We start from the raw sequence: 23,090 nt of genomic DNA, 5'->3' as shown, positions 1-23,090 counted from the left end.
GCTCTTGTAAAACTGGTTTTGCCACATTTATTACGGCAAGTTAATATGTAATACACTACAGTACCACACAATAAAAAGCTCCGGTAGGTTTAGGTACTCAAAGCACCCTGCTCATGCTCGTTTCACTGTGTTGTCCCATGGTGAATACACATCCATCATTGAAACATGTTGGTCTAACACACAGAGCCAACGATGCTTGCCTACCAAGCCTTCAGCTTCTCAATGTAATCTTTCTGTAGGCTGCTTTGGGAAAATTATGAGTAGGCTGTTATTAGTACTCTGACGCAGATAAATTTAACAGCTGCTATTGTCAGGCCTGACAGTAAATAAATGAAAAAGCACTATAACATGCTTCAGAGTCAGTGAAACCAGTGCTTAATCAGCAACAAGAAAGGTCTACAGGACAAAGGTCAGGTATCTACAGCGTATTTACTTACCAAAAACAGCTACACCCATAAATAAAGACTAAGTAGGCCACCTTAGTCCTCATGGTGTCTCTGAGCATAGCTCAAACTCTAACCATATTCAAACAGGCAAAAATAAAAGTGCTTATACTGGTGAACAGTGAATGCCACCTGTGTCACTGAACATAAAGAAGCACGTGTGGGCAAATGGATGTCTGTTAGCTGCATTTTTTTTTTAAAACCTTTGTGTGATAAAAGAGGGACCTGGAAGAGCAGTAAAGTTTAGAAGGAGACACTATACCACCCTCACACAGCGAATGTCTAGCCATAGGCTGTATGAGCGCTCAGCATTTGTAAAACTTCAGTTGCTGTTTCCTGATCAAACATTAGAAAACTTGCAGCAAGTCAGTATTGTGGAAAAAAAGTCAGAATTCCCAGCCTCTGTGTGCCAGCTGCTTCTATCTCTTTTCTATAAAAAGCTGCACTGTTCACAAAATGGAATGTATTTTCAGAAAATGAAATTACTTCCCTCATCAAAAGTATTCCTGAGAAGCAGCGGAGGTCAGTTACTTGTGCGTATGAGTCTGGTGACCTTTATCTCCAGTGCCATCTGGCTTTCAACACTAACTTTTTTTTACCCCTCTCTACAAAGTTCACAACCAGGGAGGCCTTGCAGACACACTAACGCACGTCACCAAGCGCCGCTCCTCCCTCACGCACCACCAGCCTGGCTCCCTCCCGGCTCAGCCTCCCGGTCCTGTCCCGAACCTCAGCACCACTTTAAATCTGCCAGGAAAGAGTCAGCTATGGGAAACCCGTGCCGCTAAAAGAGTATTTTCTAACTACACACTTGCCAGTTTTGTTTTCTTGTAATTTGAACAGTAAGAGAATAGTGTTTGCTACCAGTATGTAATTCCCCATATAGCTCCAGGACGCAATCATGATGAGTCAAGAGGTTGAAGTTTTGAATCAGTACTCTTTGGGATGAATTTTTTTTTTATAGCATGGCTATTTTAAGAGTGGCTTAAAGGAAGGCAGGTAAAGGAAGATGGTAGAACAGGTTTCTGTAGAAGCTAATAACCTATGTGCTTCCTTCCAAATTCCCTGCAGATTATTTAACTTATCCAAGTCTTCTTGACCTACCTACATTTAATCAACTCAGCTATGTAATGAATTTAATTGCCCATTAATTTGTCCTGAGGTACAGTAGTAATGAGTAGCTGCCAAGATTTGTTTTGTATCCGCATTTAAAAGCCATAATTTGGTTAGCAATGTATTGCCTCTGAAGTTTTCTTTGTTCTAGTCCTTAACCATTCCCTCTACTGTCCAAAATACTTCAAATTACTTTAGATAATATCCTTCCACTGCCTGGAAAACCTGACAGCTCGCTGAAATACTCTCCACTGAGACTAGCCATGAGAAAGAGATGCCTAATACATCAGCTTTGGGTTTTCTTCCCTAGTTTAGAAAGGAAAGCATTTTCACTTGCCTGTTAATTTTGTCCCTCAAAATCCATGTGTTTTGACTATTCATCATCAGCATTAAATGTTCTTTGCTGAAGCTTTCTACAGAACACCAGGGTAAAAATAATACATCTGGACAAATTGGGTAATTCTGTAAGAGAAGCTAAAACCTCTTGATCTCCTCATACTCTTCCCTCCAGTTCCATCATAACGTTACAGACTTTTTAGCTCAAGGTGAATATATAGTAGTTTCATACGTGGCTTTTCTAGGGCAGTAGAAAATTTTCTTTCCTATCAGAAAAACTAGTAAAAGTCAAAGCTACTAAAAGAAGGTCATGATCAGGTCAGATGACATGAACTGCAAGGACATCAGCCAGACCTTCTTCATCTAAAATTCACTTCTGTGTGCATAGGACCAGCTGCTAAAACCAAGATTATTTGCTTTGGATCTATTAGATAGTGTTTAAATGATTACAAGAAACATGAGTTAAACTCCATTTTATCCCTTGTTTAAAACCTATAAATCATTTAGTACATAATCCATGACTAATTTATTACAAGAGAAATATTTGCATAATTTCACTAAAATTTAAAATTCTTCCAAATTAATTACTAAATAGAAACACTTTCAAAAATAACATCTCTTTTAGCAAATGTTTTTAATACAAAAAGATAATCAATAATTTACCTCTTACCATTATAGACTTCCTGTACACCATGAAAAAAAGCGTTAACTTTAGTTTTCTGATATTGTAGGAAAACAATATTATTTTCCTAATAGATGTTATCTGTATATAAAAGTAGATATGCAGGTCTGGTAGGAAATACAGAATTCTTGATTGGTACAAGTTAATTGACTGCCAGGTGTTGGTATAAAAAGGGTCTAGACTTAGTATAAAAAGAGTCCAGACCCTTACCAAAGAAAGTATTACTACCTATCTTTAAAAATGCCAACACACATCCATTCAAGAATTGGACTTGTTTTTTTTTTTGTACAAATAACCCATTTGGTCACATCGCAGTGATGACTGTATAAGCAAATAGAGGGACCACCAGCTATGCAAAACATTTATTTTTCTCTTTTTAGGGTCAATCAATATTTTCTTCAGTTATTCTTTAAACTGTACGAGTAATTCACAGTGAAAAGCAACGCAAGTTTTTGTTAAAAGGCAACCTGTACGGAAAACACCATCTTTAGTCTTTTTATTATTTGTATTATCTGGTTTTAACTATAAAGATTTTGTGACTTGAATCTGGCTGATAAAGCCAAAGTATTATCTACGTTACCTAAGAAGTAATGAAACTCTGTTTATATATTTTCTTCTCTGAAGCTTTTTTAATATGTACATTTTAACAGCGAAGAATTGCTGCAAGTCTCAGCACTTGGGAAGCTGAAAAAATATTCCTAAGCTGTGTACATTGTCATTATATTTTCAAGGCAAGTGCATGCTTTGTGAAAACGTTTCTTTTGTTGGGGTAACATTGCTGCCACCTCCTGCACTACTGACTGTACTTCTCAAATTAGGTAATCACAGGTGATTGATAACCTCAATACCCATTGCCTAATGACATCTTCTGGGCTCTTCTTTACATTGGCAAGGTTACCTTCAATATTTTATAAAGTACTGTGAGCAGAACTGGACACACTTTTCAGTATCACATTTTTCAGATATGCTTTTCATTGTAAAAATGAGGGTTTAGAAATAAGGTGCAAGTGATTGGTACATTTTCTACCTCTTACTGTACGTATGTCAACTATGAACCTAGCCAAGTGAAAAAAAAAAAGGTGCTTGTAATTTAGAAATAGCTTTAAGCTAGTATCCCTAGTGTTACTTTCTAGTTTTTGATAGCTTCTAAAGCATCATTAAAAATCACTGAGATGTTTCATGAACATCTTTCAAAAAGGAAGTACTTAGACTCTGCACAACGCAAATATGTATGAAATATCAGTAGCAACACTTTTGATCTCACAGCTAAATTACAAGATTTCTTTCACAGAACAATTTGCTATCCATCCAAAGTGTCCGCTTCTACTACACTCTTTGCATGTTAGAGAATGTACAGCCTGCTTCATGAGAACGTTCTGCTTGGCATATAAATCTCAGCTATTAATATCAGTTTTTAATCACTGAAATGCTAGCAACTTCTGGCAAAGGTTCTGGACTCACACTTAAAAACCCCAGAACTGGAAATCCTACCTTTCTGAAGAACTCGTCATGACCCACACATCTGATCGCTGAAGCTACTTTTTTGCTCACAAAGTGGCAACAAAGGGGATTGTAATGAGTAAACCATGGACTGTGCAAGCTGTTTTCATAAGACAAAGATCAGTGACCACAACTGAGGAGCATACTGTGGTACAGATATTAATCTTCATGGCCTACGGTGGATTAATAGCTAAAACATCTAATAGAGGTGAATACTCATTTTTAGAAAAGATGAAAAGGCCAAACTAAAAGAAAAGATGTTTTGATGTTTCTTACCCCTTGTTTACAGCCCTTTCTTTACCTAGTCTTTTTAGAATTAGCGCACGGAGTGGAAAATGGACTTTGCTTTTATAACGGAATATAAAATAACAGGACTGTTTTGCTATTAAGAAACAATTATATCTTTCCAGAAAATGAGAAAAAAAATTTGAAAAGTTTAAATGGGTTTTGATGAATAGATGGAAACATTAGGAAGAAGTATGGAAATAAGTAAAGCCCCTTCTTAAGCCTCAAAGTAGTATAAAACAGAGTGGAAATTCTTAAATGCACATTCTGTTTTTCTTCTGCCTTTGAATAATTTATTCTTTTATCTCATGTAATTTTTTAAGCCAATAGCAACTGTGTTCAGGCCTCTAATGAATTTGCATTTTCTTACAATGTAACTTGGTCATAGTTTTGAAATAAAAAGGTACGTGCACGTCCAGGGATTTGTAATCCATTCAGGCCTCCTAAGGTAGAAGAGCTAAGACTTTGCTGTTAAAAATGGGTTTTGAAGGAGAACGGTCACCAAGAACCACATTTCATTAATTTTTTGGTGACTTTTATTTGAGATTCATTGGTAGGTCATCAAAAATGAAGAAAACTTGCATAAAATTTTATATTAAAAGCTAAAAGGGTTAAACAATATCTTCTTCATATTATATTTCCAATGAATATCCTTCAGGTAGACTATCTACAAGTTTGCTTGGCAATAAATTATAAAAATATAAAGAAAGCCTGAAATATTAAGGCCATCACTAAAATAATAACAGAGTGCTTGTCATTTCAGCAAGGATTATCTTTTATCACGATAGGAAAATTGTACTTTGTAAACATAGCTTACAAAGACCATCCATTTCTGCTAAAATTCTCCAATAGGAGATACTGCATAAAAAAAGGACAAGGTTGTTCATTGCCTGACATACAGTCACCACCAGGTTTCTGTCTGTCACGTTAATTATTGAACATTTTCACTCATTACTACCAACAGCTGGCACAGAGGAGTGGCCCAGACTTAACTGGCCATACAGTTTTCCAGAGGATTGCAGAAAAGAGCATTCTGGTAGACAGAGGTGGGCTGAGTCTGCAATTCATGATACTTCAATGATGAACACTGCCTGAGAGTTTCATTGACTGAATAAAACATTGTCCTCCTCATACAGCAAAGCTGGGTCTTCCATACTCTCCAGTAAAGTGTGACAGGTTTCGTACTCATGGTGTGGTAATGATGGTTCTTTGGCAACAGTAGACATCAACTGACTCCAGGTGATATTAGTATTTTTAAAGGCGTGCAGTAGAAAAATGCCTATGATGATACTGCAGAATCCACTCATGGTTCCAATGATATCACCCAGGTCCATACTACTCCACTCCTTGAACAGGATGACGGAGCATGTCACAACTGTTGTGGTGAAACACACGTAATAAATAGGTGTTACTAGAGATGTATTGAACATGTCCAACGCTTTGTTGAGATAGTTGATCTGAGTGCTGATGGAGAGCACTAAGATGCCCACCAAAACGTAAACCAATGGATGTTGATAAACTGGCTTCCGCTCCAGCATTTCTTTAATGGCAATACCCAGGCCTTTCACAGATGAGACGGAGAAGGCACCAATGAGTGAGCAAATTAAAATGTAGATCAGTATATTTGTCTGACCTTTCCTTGGAGCCACGATAAAAATCAGCATGAGGGCAACAACTGTTAGGAGAACAGCAAACGTAACAAACGCTGTAAGAAAGAGGGAAGGGAAGAAGAAAAATGTGCATGAGAGAAATTACCATACTACATCCAAGTACACACTAAAAGTTATTCAGTGTCCCAAACACTTCTCTATGAACTGTGGAAGAAGTTAATTGCAATTGCGTACAAACCTGGATCTTGCAGCTTTCTTTCCATCTCATCTAGTGAGGTGACCTCCTCCTCCTCAGGGGCGTGAATAACCATGACCGTTGATCCCAAAATGCTCAGTACACAGCCCAGCTTCCCATGAATATTCAGCTTCTCATTTAAAAAATAGGATGACAATATAGCACTGTTTGGCAAATTATAAATAAAAGGTTCAGCTCCACCAGCCACACGAGACATTGAAAATCTTTCTGTGTAACATGATAATAATTCAAAACCTCTTTTTAATTTGGATACATGGGAAACCAGCCTGAAACGATCAAATGTTAAGGAGTTTTGCAGGAAGGTTGGTCAGGACCAAGAAGGTCAGGTCAGGTTTTAGTGGGGTTAGCAACCTTGATCCCTCCCCTCCAGGTTGTAAAGCATCCAAATTGCTCAAGGAACTTCTCATTACTGATTGCCTGGGTCAGGCGTACGCACTCTCGCACACCTGTAGATTGATCACGCGAGCTGTTATTTTCTTCCAAAAATGGTTTAAAGCACTTCATTTGCCATTAGAACCAATGCACACAAGTTTTGGAAACTGTTCATCCCTTCCTGGGCTCTCCCATCCACGCGCAGTTTCTGCCTGGCTTGCCAGGACCCCCCCAAAAACACGGAGAAGGCACATCTGTCCCTTCAAAGAGCCTGATCCCAGGCTCTCCAAGGGGTTCAAAATTTAACTTAAGGATAGTAACATGCCCCAAATGAGGCCACCCCACAGGGCACACCATTAGCCAGCTAGAACACAACTTTAGGCACAGACACAGGCTTAACAACGTGCAGACACGCTCACAAATAGTTTTTCAAATTACAGCTATTTTTTTGCCCAAGGGTAACAAGATCACTGACCTGAAGTTCTCACAGCCTCTCTGTTTCACGAAAGATTGCTATTCACATCAAAGGAGAGGGCGTTAAAACTCAGGCTGTTTTGCGAAGCAGCAGTCAGGCAGACAGTCTGCATCTGCCTACATGCTGATCCCAGCACATCTGTAGGTGACAGTTACGCTGGTTTTGCTATGACAGAATGGCTGCATTTTTAGCAGCTAGATTACTGCAAGCATCTTTAAAAAAAACCCTAAAACCCACAAAAAATGTGGCCCAGGTTGGTTTTAAACACAATGTTTCATACAGTATACTCAGGTCTTAAAAATAAGAGTTTTACCTTTAAAATACAATAATTCCACTTGGCTAACAAATTATTTCCCTGAATGTTGTTGTAAGCATAATCCATGTCTTTTCTGTTTCTGTGATAGCCATATTAATGTATATGCTAAAGTACTTGGAAATTATTTGTTTCTTCATACATAGGAAATAATGAGTCATTGAAGGGCATTCATATTTCAAAAGAACCACAGATTTAAACTGCGGATATTAAAAAAAGCTAAAATTTTCTTTGCCTTCTTTCCAGAAGGACCTGGAAAAGACCAAACAATCCCAAAATGCTTACTAAGTGTGCCTTAATATGAAATTATGCTCTTATAAAGAAGATACATATTTGAAAACATTTTAATAGGGAAATACTGTATTTTCTTTTAAAGTTTTGTCATAACTGAAGAACAGGATAAGACTTTTTAAGAAAGCTTCGGTTCTCTAGGAAGAGATGAATTACAGCCTTCTACCACTGTGCATTAGCAGTATACTTGGCATACGCTGATAAAAATTACTTTATAATATAGGTGGAAGGTTGTTGGGAAAGCATATATTAGTCTTTGGAACAAGACTTTTCATTTCCTCTACCCAGAAAATTCAGTTCTAAATAAGCAAGGGATCTTCCCACCATAGAACAAAAAAGCATGTTTTGCCAATATATTGCCTTTCAGTTTTCTTATTAAAATCCTCTACTTCCAGCCAAAGACATTGTTTTTTCCTCAGGCAGTGAATGGTTCGTTTGTCAAGGTTTGCTTCCAGTTTGTACTAACCTTATGAGAACACTCAGCGCGCCCAAGGGGGTAACTAAGGTTGCAGGTGCAAAGGCATAGGCAGCAAAGTTTGCAGCTTCTCCTAATCCCACTGCAGAGGAAAGAACATTTGGATCAGGTTGAAGGCGGGGGGGTGGAATAAAAGGCATACTATTATAAATATTTTGTATGATAGTGATGATAGCAAACATAAACCAAAATCTTTTCTATGCTATATTTGCAAATTTGCCTTTCAAAGTTATCTAACCTCCTCTGGACATAATAAAGGCTGAAGAAAGTTAAACACTTTCCCCCTAAGTACTCCTAGAAGTTGGACAGATTCCATGCCATCGCTCTTGACTGGATATTAAAGAAAAGGTTGTTATGCTGCAAAGAGCTCCAAAGAGCAAACACTGTATTTAAGAGATGGGATATCAGAACGGCTTCTGTCATAAAGGTGATTGCAAAGGCATTTCTTTTAAGTGAGGGGAGTTAAAAATCAAGGAATAAATCTATTTAAAACAATCTGCTTTATGTAGCATTTACATATCAGTTGAGACGAAAGAGGTGACTTACTTGATAGCAATCCAGCCCACCAGAGCCATTCCTTCAAATAAGAATATCCACCCTGTCCTGAAAACAGAAAAAAACCCATCTCATCTTAGAAGAAAGAGATCACCTTATTGCAATACACAAAACTACAGCTTCACATTTGCATCTAGTCCTACAAAGTACTGAAAGAGCATGTTATCTGGTTGTGACATAAAGAATATTTCATTTGATTTTGACTGACTTTTATTAATTGCTCTACTGCTTTTTGACTTGGACTTCTGAAAAATTATATTTGACTAAATACACATGAAGGCAAAGTTCCAAGCAAAGGTAAAATGTCCATGAAGATTGTTGGTGAGCTTAGGAAATGCTTCAAAGTGCTTTTCCAGGTCAGATCCAATACATTCATACAGAGTCAGCTGCATTTTGACTCTGCTTATAGTTCAAACTGAGACAAATTAGAAAGAAAAATGCCACTGCAGGCATTATTTTTTTTTACATAAAATGTAAGTACACTGAACATTCAGTAACACTTTTTTTTTTCAAATAACCAAATTCCCTGAAAGAGCATATTGCAATAAACACAACAAACAAAAGAAAAACTACTGATACTATATATTTAAATCCATGCAAAGGGAATTATGAGATTAGTCCAATGGGTTTTTTAAAAGCTCTCCACATTTTTCTAGTTCTTCATCTGTTGAATTTGATGGAAGAATAGTTGCCCTAAATGTAGAATTTTTGGTAATAATTATTGCATTTCTTTTTTAAAAAAAAAAATAACTAAATCCTAAGACTTTCCATCTCAAGTGAGGGGGGGAAAAGATGGGGAAAAAGAGAGAGAAATGCATTTTGAAGGGCAATACAAAGGGAGAACTTTATTTGGTATCTGACTACCATCAAGGAGGAAATATCACCAGCTCACTATATTTAATACCCACCACTGCCCCCATAGCCCTAAGAATTCTGAAATCTCAGTCCTTGTAATCACACCATATTTCCATCCCTAGCCAAGACAGGACTTCCGATCACCATTAAAGTACAATGGTTTTCAACTACGATGGTTTTAAACGTGTGATCTGTGACTGGAACCTTGATTTTGCCAAGTTATAACAGAGGCGTTTGTGTCTCCAGCAGGAGCAAGGCGGGCACCACCACTTACCAGCTCGGGGGACTCCTTTGACCGCCAGTTTCAAAAGTCCCTTCTTCTTCAGTATGAAACTAGAACCAATAAAGATACTAGAACTTATTGCCAAAGCCAAGCCAACATAGAGGCGATATTTGCTTCCAGTAGGTGTGGAAATGCTCCGATTCGTTTCATTGAGAGTCCCATTCATAGAGGCGAGGAGAGATGAGTGGGATTCAGACACGTTGATGATCTGGCACCATGCTTGGCAAGAGTCATGGCAAGCAAAAGAGAGCACAGCACCTGGGAGGAGAATAAAGGAGGACAAATGACTCATGAACAAGGCACGGCTCTGAAGGAGCCCCCTGCTCACTCCTTTCCACATCTTCCCAGAGCACTTGTCAGTTCTGACCCTGCCAATAACTCACAAAATCCACGTAACAATGTGGCCCCGGGTCATTACCCACTCCTTGTAATTCACAGGTGCATGCCTTATTTTATATGTATTTTCTGCACTACATTGGCTCAGTCAAGCAATTAAGGCAATACCAAGGAATGCAACAATTAAATATTCTCTTCGATGTCAAATTCAACTTGAAATCCTAAGAGCTAACCTGAAATCTCAAGAAGAAAGGGTTCTTTTGTGTTGTGCAGAGACCACATCCCCAAACCACAAACATGTAGCCAAATCCACGTTTGGAGACTTTGCCTGCTAGAGTAAGCCTGCTGTTATTCCAGGCTTCTGCTTTTATATTCGTAGCTGAGATTTGGAAAAAAAAAAATAAAAGAGAGAATGGGAAAAAAATCCATATAGGGAGCAAACTCTTGCTGCATATGGGTGCTAATACTTTTTATTAAAATTGTTCAGTGACTACTATGTGAGCCAGATCTTCTTCAACCAACCATAAAGTTTTGAGGTGGAGGCCTCATTACAACTCCCAGCAATTTTCATCTAACCTCAACGACCCCTAGCTGGAGGAAGACCCCAGGCTGCGAGGGACAGTCCCCCTGGCTATCCCTGCAACACAGCCGCAGGGCCAGGTAACTCTAAGCTAAGAATAAAACTTCACACTCTCCACCAGCCAAGCCTTATCAGCATCACTATGATGACAGCCTGTGAGAATGACATCATTGCCATCAGCCTAGAGGTGTTTTTAAAAGGAAGAAGAGGTATTGCATTTCCAAGAACAAAAGGAGTCATAATTTTGCATGAGGATGCTGCCTATCCTCTGCTATGTGGCAAAGGGGTTATAGCAGTCTAGGCAGTTTCCCATGGTCAACTGCAGCACGCAAACAGCGTGGATCAGAGAATCTAGGCTGGAATAGCTTTTAAGGACAGCCTTTTTGGAAAGAAAGGTGTTATTGCAAAGACATGTTAAAATATGAAACAGCAGATGCAGAAGTACAAAAGCTCAGTCCATTGTGATTCATATAAAGCACTGCATGCAACAAATAATTTTGCTTTTCATGTTTCCCCTGTAATTAAAATGACACATGAAGGATTCATCCTGCAGAGTGGCACCATCAACAATACACTCACGTCTTTTTTTTTTTTTTTCCCCGGCTGAAAAAAAAAATTTGGAGACTTGGTAGAAAAGGATGTGCCTCTGTATCTGTTCATACCCAAGCTCTGGAAATATTGATGTACTGTCAAAAGTACTTCACTGCACAATTAACAAAAAGCAGCCTTGGATAATTAACCTAATACTGTTTAGGAAGGAATATTTAAAATATCAAAAGTATTAAAACCAGTATGAAATTTGACAGCATATCTGCATTTGCAGCTGACAATGTTGATACTAACACTGGGAGATACAGCCCTTTACAAGTAAGGAACGGAGAATGAATACCTGCTCCCAGTTGTCCCGTGCCATATTGTACAACAAACACACTACGGTAAGTTATTGTTTGATTTTTGGGCAGTGCAAACACATTTTCTTGTTTGCCAAGAGAGTTTCTGTATCAGAGGAGTTGTTTTGTATTGCTAAGCGAGACTTTGTAAAAATGATCCCACAAGATTGTCCATACTCTGCAACTGAAGATTAAAATCTTAAAGAATTTACAACGACATGAAACTGCTTTTGCATAGCGTATAGGACAGATAGTATTCTGCCATGTTATCATTACTAGAAGTTGCAATTGGATAATGTAAAACAAATGGGATTTGCATCTGTATCTGAAAGTATTTTAAAATCTTAAAGCATTAGCATAGTCTTAGAAGAAGAAAAATTTGCATATACTTAAGTTTTGACATAATTATTAAAGATTAAATCACAAAAGAAAATTACAGAGAACTTCTTTAAGCATAAATGTTCCCTCAGCTAACACACATCAGGGCAAGGCAAAAAAGCAAGGAGGTTGCCAGTGAATGAAATCCCTTAGCTCTCAATCCCTTATAACGATGCTAAACCAGACTGGCGTCGGTTGTACCACCACCACTCAGCTCCTACAGGCTTTATGTGAGAAGCAGCAACAGTTCTTGCCTTTAATTAAAAGAAAGCATCAAGACAAAACCTCTTAATAAGTATGGTCTTTTAGCTACCTGCAATGGTAAAGGCAGATTTCCATCCATGTGTTTGGTTTCTAAAGAGAAGAAAATAAAACTCTTCTCCCCCTTTTTGTGAATGGTGTACTTTCATTTAGCTGGAGACGAATGGCAGGCTTATTCCCTTCTGTATGACACTGCTACTACTTTTTCTACTGATTCTTAAGTTTTCCATTCCCCGGCAGACTTTACGACATAGAATAATGAAAATTTAATCATGCCATCTGTAGTAAGTCACTCAGTGACTGCCACAGGATGCTTCTCTCCTTTCTGAAATACAATCTTTGCTCACATTTACAATGAGACGGATTTTTCGCCTGCTCCATCTGCCAGCTGAGAAGAGTAATTTTGAATGGTTGTGACCTCTGTTTATTGTGCTGAGCAGCTTTTTCTAGTTTTCAAAAACGTGTCATTTGTTCCACTTGCATGTAAAGTGGTATGTCACTCCTCTGATCAAAGAACCACCTGAGAGCTGGGAAGAGGAGGCTGATCCAGGAATTACTATCACTTTATTTCCCACTCTGACCAGTTTAAAGATTACCTGGAAGGACTGAGGAAGGTGACAAATCTCTGAGGCCACCTTAGCTTGCTCAGCACCCGGTTTCTGTAGCTAAACTAGTTTCACCTCCCACTTCCAAACATCAACAAACATGAACCTGTCAGCAGAACTCCTCCTTGCAGAAATAAACTCTCTGAGCTCTGACTCGAGGCTGAGAGCAACAGGAAACCAGTCTGAGTTCAGGCAGCCACTGTTGTAACTTCTAAAGTGTTTTTTTACAATTCAGCTAAATCCAAAAACGTTTTCTCAAACACCTAAATATTATCTAGGTCAGGTAGATCAGCCAGCCCGGTACTACATGTTCCTTGTAGCAATTTTAACTTGTAAAAGCCTCGGACTAATGTACCCTGCAGTTAGCTAGCGACAGCCAGTTTAGTTTTTATCCTGCCACTGGAGATACTGGTTCTAAGTCATCTGGAAAACCATTTGCTTTGATTAGACATGTAATTTGACCATTTTTATTGCACTCACAAGTCAGCTCACACCTGGCAGGGACATGAAATGGTTTTGTTGGTCACCCGGGAAATACTAAGCCCACTTTTGCCAAAAGTCGATGTACTGAGAAGCAGCATTGATTCGTTCCCCGGCACACCCCCATTCACAAAACCGCACAAAAGATGATGACAAGAGGGTTTAGACACGAGCCAGGCACGGGAGAAGAAGTGCAGCAGCCTCCCCGGCGCCGGCAGCACTACGCTCCTCGGAAAACATCTGCGTGACGTCACGGCGCAGCAAAGTTTTACGTATACAAGAGTCACGATAGCCGCTCCCGCCGTGCGGCCGCAGGGGCAGCGCGGGGGGCTACAGGAGCGGCGCTCGGCTCCGCGCACATATCCCGCTCTCACCTGCGCCCGTTGCCGCGCCCCCCTCCGCGCACCGCCGCGTCCCCAGCGCCGCGCACCCCCCGCGCATCTTCCGCGCAGCGCCGCGTCCCCAGCGCCCCCCCCCAGCGCCGCGCACCCACCGCATACTGCGCGTAGTGCCGCGCACCACCGCCCCCCACTTCCCGCGCAGCGCCGCGTCCCCGGCTCCCCCTCCGCGCCCGCGCAGGCACTGACCAGTGCGGCAAGCCGGGCGGCTGGGCAGCGCCTCTCGGTTCCCCATGGCTGCGAGGCGCTCCCTCCGCGGGCTCCGCAGCGTCGCGGGCGGCGGCGGCGGCTCCGCCCGCCCGGGCACGGCCCGGCGCACCTGGGCGCGCCCTGCTCGCCCGCCCCGCGGCCCCCGGCCTGGCAGCTGGAGGTGGAGGTGGCATCCCCACCACGCCTGACGGGGAACGGGCACGCAGGACTCCAGGAGTGACCCCGAATGGGTTTTATTTTGTAGAAATGGTTATAAAGTCCCAGTTCTCACTTGGGGACTTAGGCGACCCCACCTGAACACTGAATCTAAAGGAAAGAGCTCTCTCCTAGGGTACATGGGCAGTATTTGGGTCTACTGGAAATGTCTATAGATTTAATTTTCCTCCCCCTCACACCTGGGAGGAGAGGTGAGCAATTTTAACCAGGGCTGCCTGTGCTAGCGATCAGGCGGGGGGACACCCCGGCCAGGCCATCCCAGCTTGGCAGAACAAGGGCAGCGTCTGGTGATACTTACCCTGAGATGATTCCCTGTGGTTGAACAGGCTCCAGGGTGTCATAAGAAACAATTATCTTAATTACCCAATCAGTAGTTTCAAGGAAGAAGTCTAAGCCCTTGTTTTTAACATGGTTAAGTGAAACACATTTACAAAATGTATGGCTTAATAAGCCGTTGCGTGCTAACCTAAGGTTACCCAGCAAACGTCCTGGGATAGTCTGAGGACCTTTAGCATGCACAAGAGCTCCCCAAACAAGCAAAACTGAGCTATAACACCTCCATAGAGCACCACAGGGACATGCTGGCTTGAATCTTAGCAGAGCTGTAATCATGCTTTGCAGCACAGCACCTAAATTAATCATCTTTCAGTTTGCAAAATTTATTAGCTCTAGTGCAGACTGGTGAAATACTGCAATGGTGTCCGCAAAATAACTCGGTTTTCCCCGCCTTGGGCATCTTTGACTTTGCAGTCCTGGGATGAAACCGAGAGATCAGTTTTAATGTCTTAGTCTCATTTTTTATATCTGTATTTATTTTTTAATATAAACAGCGCTCTGTATGTTAGGAGAAAAGGAGCATTGCATTTGTTTTTGTACATTTAATTACCTATCCACTTTATCTTTACAACATCTACATTATAAGAACTTCTACGGAAGGTGGCCTGAACCGAGCGCCGGCTGCCTTATTATAATGAGTTTGACTTCTCTGCTTTAACATTTCTAAAACACAGATTACTGCTAAAAAAGAGTGATCATTTTAAATAGTATTTAAAACAGTTCAATTAAAATCTTAAAGCACAATCTGAAAATTTGGGAGCAAACTTCCATATACTTGTACAACATAAGCATGCCCATAGGATAAAACCACGTCTATGGGCAGATACATGTCTGCAGTCTGCTCTCAGCTCCTATTTTTATTCTATGCCCCCTCAGAGCTGTCAACTCTGCTTGTTCACACCTCTCTTTCTGTCAAAATGTGTCAATTTTTCCAGCTTCCTGCAATTCGACTGAAGCACATGAAGTGTCAGTCTTGCAAGCGACCCAGCTGACAGATCTGCAGAGAAGAAGGGAGGTGGTACCATCTGAATGAGCCTGCTGAAGCAGCGGAGAGGGTGAACTGCCAAAGATCATGACTTCCCCTGCCACAGCTCTCGCTGACCTGCTGGTCAAGGCTTCACTGCGGTGCAGTACCCAGAACAACAATAGCAAGAAACAAAACTTCTGCAGATCTGTCTCTCTACAGGCCAACTCCTATAGCAGACCATGGACATCAAAGTGTTTTCAATTAAGGAATAAAATATTTAATCTGAGATACTCTTACTTGTTTATTGGTTAAAAATCTTCATATAGCCCATGCTTCATGTTTTTAAATCTGTGAAAACATTATGCAACTCTCTTTCTGAAAAAAATTATGAGGTCACAAAAACCTTATAGCTAACAATCCAAGTCAAAGGACAGATGTAAAGAACGTGCAATCTATAATATAATTACAGAAAGGAGTGACTATACTTCATGTGTGTATACTTCATTGATGAGCTATACTACTTTGCATACTCAACTAGTTTCAAAGAACTTTGAAGCAATGCCAGGAAGAAGGAAACTACATAACAGTGATTTATCAACATTGATACATTTCTCTTTATTTTGGATGACATGCCAAGGTCAAATGGGAAAGCAAAGCAAGTCTTGATATACAATCCTATTATCTGACGTAGAGAGGAAAAAGATGCTACTCGATCATTCAAAACGGCACCTATGACTGATTTAGGGCAATGCCTGCATCATCAGCTAATGCAAATCAGCGCAGCTCTGCTGATTTCGGGGGGGCTGTGCCACCTGTGGATAAGCACAGGTCAGTCCTTTTGTGTATGAAGTAACAATAAGCATGTACCAACAGCCAAAGCAATTTTGTCGCGGTTTGCATTTCTTCAGAAGAGAAATGAGGATGTTATGAAACCCTGCTATACCTTTCTGGGTTATTGTACTAATTTTTTCCATTAAATGGAAAGAGAAAGAAAATGGAAGAGAGAAGTTATGTTAGAATGGCATTTTGAAGTCCTGCCATCATTGTTCAGCTTCTCTGTTCTGCATTATTGCAGTCGCTACTACCCGACAGAGTCCAAACAATAAGTCAATATGGAACTGCAGACAGGATCGTTTCCTGTCCTGGCACACAGCAACGCAAAAATTACCGAGCTGGATTTGAGAGTGGAGCTCTCACCATGGGAACTTCACCTGCCCCAAGTGCTGGTGATTTAGCATAGACTTGCAGGAGCAACATGTAAAGGGATTAACTTCAACTGAGACAAAAAATAGTGCCCCTAGATTGCAGTTCAATATGATTACATTGCTGTACTTGTTGTGAAGAGATTGCTCCTATACATGTTGCCTTAAAAATGCCCAGATAGTGCCACCTTTACTACTGCTTTACAATGAAGCCAGGCTAGATATATCAAATCTATTTTAACTACAGTGCATTTTCTATCACTCTTCTCAGTGACAATATCACATATTCATGATTTTTTTAAAATAGAATTAATCTCAATGGAATCACCTTTGTCTGAGTAAATATTTTATCATCATTATTCTGTGCAACCAGCCTTGATTTCCCATGTTATTTTAGCTTGAAATAAAACTCTGCTAAACAGAAATCCTAACTGACTGTTCAAAGGTAGAGGCACTCCTGCAGGGTCACCACATCTATTCTTTATCCCACAGATATTACTGAATGAAGTTCTTTTTTTTTTGTTTTGTTTTTTTTCCCCAGAGGATTTTCTGATTGGCCTGCCCCTCTGTTCCTTGCAGGTTTCAGGTTGGGAGGAGAAGAGACATCTCAAGCCACCTCAACCTGGGTGGCACGAGGAGAGCCTCATCACATATTCTGCTCAGGGCATATAAATAACGCTGCTGGGCATGGCCAGCCACAGCACTCGTCATGCCTGAGGATATTTCAGAAGTGATAATTCCTCCTTAGAGTAGGGAAAAACTAGGGTCTGGACCTGGAAGATGCTGATAAAATGCTTTGACATAGTCTTCTAGCTTGTTGTGTGGTGTTATACTGTGTGCCTGTTAGCATTCATGTCCACAGAAGGCTTGCAGCCTGCCCAGTGCTTTCCAATTCCAGCCTCATCTGCATGTAGGAATCTAACACACCCACACACATCTTAAATGGCTTCTACTTCTTCCCTCTCCATCAAGCACCCATTTAACTCTAAAGTAAAAAATACAGTACCACCTACTGGCGGAGATACTGTTTGCGCTGATGGTTTTCCAGTCACCAAGCCTTGTCGGGGCCGTTGTGCTTCATGACACTAAATTCCTCGTAACATCAGTCTACACAAAAGACTATTAAATAAGGCAGAAGCCCTAGAGCTTTCTCAGCCACAACACTTCCAACATGACAGTCATCACTGAAATAGCATCAGCATTAGAAAAGACAGATCAGTATTTGCAGAAAATAAGCCTGCCAAAACCACGGTCCAATCCAAGCACCCATCTGTGCACACAGCTACAACACAGTAAGCTGAAAGGCAATGTTGTGCCATTAAAACCTACTTATTTATAAATAAATACAGATGCATAGTGTATCTAGTGTTTTGGTTATAAGTGTCTGAAACTAGAGGTAGCTTTAATAGGATTGAGAAGAATTACAGATGATGACAGAGCAAGATATAAAAATAGATTAAAGTTGGCCTACTAAAACAATAATCCATTAGTGCGGTCATTCTCCCATCAGTCAAGGTTACTTCACTGGAATACAGAATGACAGGAAAAATATCTGTGAAAAAATATTGACACTAAACTAATGTAATTGTAGTGAAGTCAATGACACCTATGTAATTGGCTTTTGAAGGAGGGCAGAACAGAGACCACTGTGTTGAGCTCACCCAGAACTTGTCAGTGAGGTCCTGGCCACTGTCAGACAAGGAACTGGTCTGGCCCACTAGGACTCGTCTTTCTCTGAGAACTTCTTTGAAAAAATCCATGTTAAAAGATAACGAAAAATATATTAGAGTTGCTTTACAGGACTGTTTATTTTACAAGAAAACTGACTGTTCTCCACCAGAGTAATGAGATGTTTCTCCTTTGTAGTTCTTATTGACTTGAGAGACACAACATAGACTTGCCTGGCTTGGTGGGTCATCTAAAACTTTTGGACGAATGGAGGAGTTCACAATTAGTTTGATGTTCATATGACACACAACAAGGCATATGTCCCAGACACTCAGTGCCACCACATAGTCACAAAATCACTGCTCAGCATTGAACGTTGACATCTCTCAGACTGCAAACCAGACTAAAACCCATGAGAATGACAGAGGTAAAACTGATCCTGATTCAGTTCTAGCTGGATGCAGTGACCTTCCAAGATTCCTTTCATATCTGTGATTTTAGGACAGGAGTTGTATTTCAGCCCATTGAAGACAACAGTGAAACATATGCCAGAACTTAGAAGATTATTCATTTATCCATGTGTTATGTTGGATACCTTACTGTAGATTTGTATATCTGGCTTCCACTGGGCATAATTTTATGGATTTCCTCGTTGCCCATTACTGTTTTATTTAAAACATTTTTTATTCTTTACATTTCAAATGCATATTCTCTTTCCTAGCAAATGGACTCGTGGTCTTCGGGGTTGGAAAGCTGAAGTAGCAGACATGTCTAATTTGCTTTTCTGGTCAGGAGACTGACCTGTGATACTGAGCATCATTTTGGGTTTGTGATTAAATCTACAATGTGTCAATCCACTTAGGAATGACCACTCGGTCACCTGGGCTGCAAGATTTAAGTTGATTCATACGAATGCTAATGGCAATGCTTTCTCCTGCTCTTGATTACAGAAACAAAGGTGTCTTAATCCTGGACTGCTTTCCTGGATTCTGCTTGTTGTGAAGCAAAGTTTAAAAGTAATTAGTAGCTTTAGCTATGTCTCAGTTGTGATAAAGATACCATTTCAAATTTGGGAATTCACTCCTTTTGCCTTCTAAAAGATTTTCTTCACTGGATTTCATACTCAGCAATTTTTTTTTTCTCCAAAAATGGGCCATGTAAAACATGGCAGATTAAAAAATCAGTCACTCAAGCTCCCAAGAACTTATTTTTCCTCATTCTCATGTTATCCAGCAGCAAAACGAGAAAGCTGAGGTATGCAAATACCTCAACCTCTTCTCTTTCAAAGTACGCTAGAATCCTCTTGGGAGCTTTCTTGATAGTGTGGCCTCTACCGATGAACCTTTCCACATTTCTAATGGAGGAGGACTGCAGCTACTTTACAAATCATTTTGCAAAGTCATAATCCATACCAAACTTGAAGATTAGTTCAGTGTCTTAAAACTTCATCATCATGGCATTTTCCACTAAATATATATTCACAATCTGTGGGCTTTTTAAAGCATCAAAATAGAAATGAAAAAGTTATGTTAGATTAGTTAAGAACTTTCAGTAGTTTAAAATGATATTTCCTATTATTCAGCAATATGATAAATGCATTAAAATAAACAGGAAATTTCCATTTATAGTGTTTTATCTATTCTAGTAAAGACCTGTTACTACAGTAAAAAAAGCATCTGTAATATTAAGAAAGAGGGTGAGCAGAAAATATTGAATATATAGTCATTTACAATAATTTTTTTTTTTAAATTTCCAGACAGAGTATGCTCCAATATTTGTCTCTTCTTTTGCGTGTTGATAGGACTAGTAAGCTTCTGCTCAGGTGAGGGATAATAGTGACTGGCACTGTCACTTTCATCTCTCTCTAAATCTCAAAATCCATCACTAGGTCAAGGAAATCCTCCTCTAATATCCATGTCCTTCCCTGGGAATAATTCACAGAACTGCACATGGCACTGGCTGGTTGAGAAATCGATCAATAAGGGATTTATGTATGAAATGTTGGTTATATTTACCTTTTCATGGTGCCTCTGCTTATGTAGTAAGGAAACGTGGCTGATTTAAAGGACTGAAATCGCTGTTAGAAGCAGCAGATCACATTCCCAAGGTAAGCATGCACACTGATGAAAGTGCTTATTGCAGAACTGCTAAGGATGCTTTGCATGTTAGAAAAGAGAGATTTTGCTGTAACACACTGCAGATTTTAATGTTAATGAAGATTTTTTGCTGCTTTTTGTAAAGAAAAAAAGTAGATCTTTATATGACACCAAATTCTGTTCCGGGATATTCTTACTCAAAGTATTTTCTCTCTGAAAATAATGACTGGAGAAGTGAGAGACCAGTGAGAAAGTGAGAAATAGGTAAAATAAAAGAGCAGAAGAGATGGAAGCTGATCTGCTATTCACTGTAAAAGGATAATACTGCCTTCATTTTCTTGCAACCCAAAAGATTTTGATGTATCGTAATTAATATAATTAGTTTTTAGTACATAATGTTTGAAAACTCAGTTGTTTATCATAGTAGTCACATTTAAAAATCCAAGATAGTAAAAGCAAACTATTTGTGATGATAGAGTAAAAACAATATGGTAAAAATCTAAAATACCTCTAAAGCAAATATTTGTCTGTATTACCTTTCAAACTTACTTCAGAAACATGATAATGTGAAAATGAACATTGGACTATTAAAATAAAAGCAGTGTAACAACTTGTGACAGTTTAAGAAAAATATGTGACTACAGAATAGGAAACATGGTAATGACACAAGTTAGTAAAAACCGTCTGAAATATTGTTTAAAAACCCTCTATAAAACAATAAAAAATGCATTAAGGTGAGTTCTGGACCCACTGAGTTTAACGAGACATTTTCTACTGTTCCCAGCGTCGGGGTTTTGTAGCCAGGGTCCCCAAACCAGGAGCAATTACTGTGTCTGTTCAACTTGCGCTGGGCACATGCTGCATTTCTGCATCTTAGACTCAAGAATTTCATAACTCCCCACAATTTGCTTTGAGACTAATGGAATTTGAAGATATTCTTGTGCTACACATCCTGTTTGATTGACAAGGGAAACAACCTGGTGCAGTAGTCACCTGAGCCTGACATTCAGATTTAGTATTTTGAGACTACAGGGTAGTAAATACTTCCAACTTCTATGCCCACTTACTGCTTCCAGTGCCTCACCAAGACAAAATCTCCAGAACTGCCCCAAATTGCAGCTCCTCTTTCTCAGCAATTCTGCCATGGCTCCTTCGGCAGAACGCAAACCCCACAGTGCTTCCACTTAGAATAGACACTAACAGCCAGAGGAATCTGTTTATTTGCAAAAATGCACGGAAAATCCTCTTTACCTGAAGAACGGGAATGTAGAGGATACAGATTTTTCCCCAACTTCCAGGCTATGTACTCCGGATGGATGTGGTTTTTTGTACATGTCCTATTTTACTACACTTCTCATCATCTTTAACCTCTAGTGCATCTGCAAATCGGTATGTCTGGATAGCACAAAGTCAAAGATGGGGTTTTTTTTGCTCTTAAAACTAAAGAAGACTCAAACAGCAAAGATAAACATGAAAAATAAGTGCCTATGCAGATACAATGGTACTGGGATTCCAAAATGTGAACTGACTGGTTTAGAGCCCACTCTGTTGGAGGAATTACTTCCCATGAGATGAATAAATACATTTGCATTTGTCTGGTGCTGAGTGACTGGAAGTGGTTGGACACAGCTTTGTTTTGCACCTTTATTTGTGAGCTCTGTGGACTCCAGTGTGGCTCTCTGGGGGATACAGGTTAAATCAGGATGGGACTTTGTGTGCCAGCATTAGCAGAGCTTTCAGAACACCTGTAAGCAGACATAAAGCTGCTTAATTCAACCTGGTGTACTTTCAATCTCCACACTTTCGAACACAATTTATCCTTGGAGTAAGTCAGTGGAAACCCTTTTACAGCTTTTAGGCTCCTGGTGAATCTAACCTAATGTTTACTATGTCTTAGAAACTTAGAATCTTTTTATGCGACATTTTAGACCTGATCCTTGCTCTTAAACATTTAAAGACTGACCAGTTATGTTGGACTACATTTAGGACTATTCACGGAAGAACACATCTTAATCTTCAATCTTTATCCTTCTGTTTTGTAGAATGTTGTATATTGCTGGGTTTTGGGGTGGTTTTTCGCACCATGTGTCATTCATGTCTGATGACTGCTAGAAACATTGGTTTCCTCTCCTGTTTCTTGATAGGAGTATTTTTTGTTTCATTCACTAATACCGAAAGTCAGGTAAGTCTGGCAGCCATGTGGCAGCTGGATCATCCTGCTTCTCTTTTGCAGTGTGCTTGACTACAGAATGGAAGTACTTTCTTTAGGACTGATTCATTCCATGACATTTGACTTCACTTACCAGTGGTACAGACGCTCATTTGTCAGTTTGTGGCTTACAGACGTCTTGATACTCTGATTTCACATGTACAGGGATATTGTTACTGCAGTGGATAGCATCTGTTTTATAATCCTATCTAAATGGCCCTGCCAAGAGCAGATCATGCTTGTGGACACAATTCATGAGCTGGCAGTCTCATTGATAACTCACAAAACTTGAAGAATAGTGGCAAAAAGGGAGAGCAGAAGTTATGTACACTACAACATTTTCAATGCTTTTAATAGTGAAATGAACAAACCAGACATGACCAGCCACTAACATTTCCATTTAGGTATTTATGT

At 39.8% G+C, this 23,090-nt stretch overlaps 1 protein-coding gene across 1 annotated transcript; it reads right to left on the bottom strand.

The window, feature by feature from the left end:
- Positions 1-3,917: 3,917 nt before the first annotated feature.
- NIPAL1 (NIPA like domain containing 1) lies at positions 3,918-14,086 on the bottom strand. The gene is made up of 6 exons (XM_054823125.1): positions 13,962-14,086; positions 9,836-10,102; positions 8,698-8,754; positions 8,143-8,233; positions 6,208-6,368; positions 3,918-6,064 (listed from the first exon to the last, which is right to left on the bottom strand). Exons 1-6 carry the CDS (start codon positions 14,005-14,007, stop codon positions 5,460-5,462), a joined length of 1,227 nt encoding a protein of 408 aa, XP_054679100.1. The 5' UTR covers positions 14,008-14,086; the 3' UTR covers positions 3,918-5,459.
- Between the last annotated feature and the right edge of the window lie 9,004 nt (positions 14,087-23,090).

The sequence above is a fragment of the Grus americana genome, chromosome 4 (genome assembly GCF_028858705.1).
Source record: "Grus americana isolate bGruAme1 chromosome 4, bGruAme1.mat, whole genome shotgun sequence".
In the NCBI taxonomy this organism is placed as follows: Eukaryota; Metazoa; Chordata; class Aves; order Gruiformes; family Gruidae; genus Grus; species Grus americana.
The sequence above is the reverse complement of the archived record's forward strand: the minus strand, read 5'-3'. Positions and strand labels throughout refer to the sequence as shown.

Excerpts from the sequence above, each read along its gene's own strand:
- NIPAL1 (XM_054823125.1), bottom strand. The coding sequence starts at position 14,007 with ATGGGGAACCGAGAGGCGCTGCCCAGCCGCCCGGCTTGCCGCACTG. Across the intron at positions 8,234-8,697 it reads GTGGGCTGGATTGCTATCAA|TGGGATTAGGAGAAGCTGCA; the intron begins GTAAGTCACCTC and ends TTTCCTCTGCAG. Across the intron at positions 6,369-8,142 it reads GCGCTGAGTGTTCTCATAAG|TGCTATATTGTCATCCTATT; the intron begins GTTAGTACAAAC and ends TTTGCCAAACAG.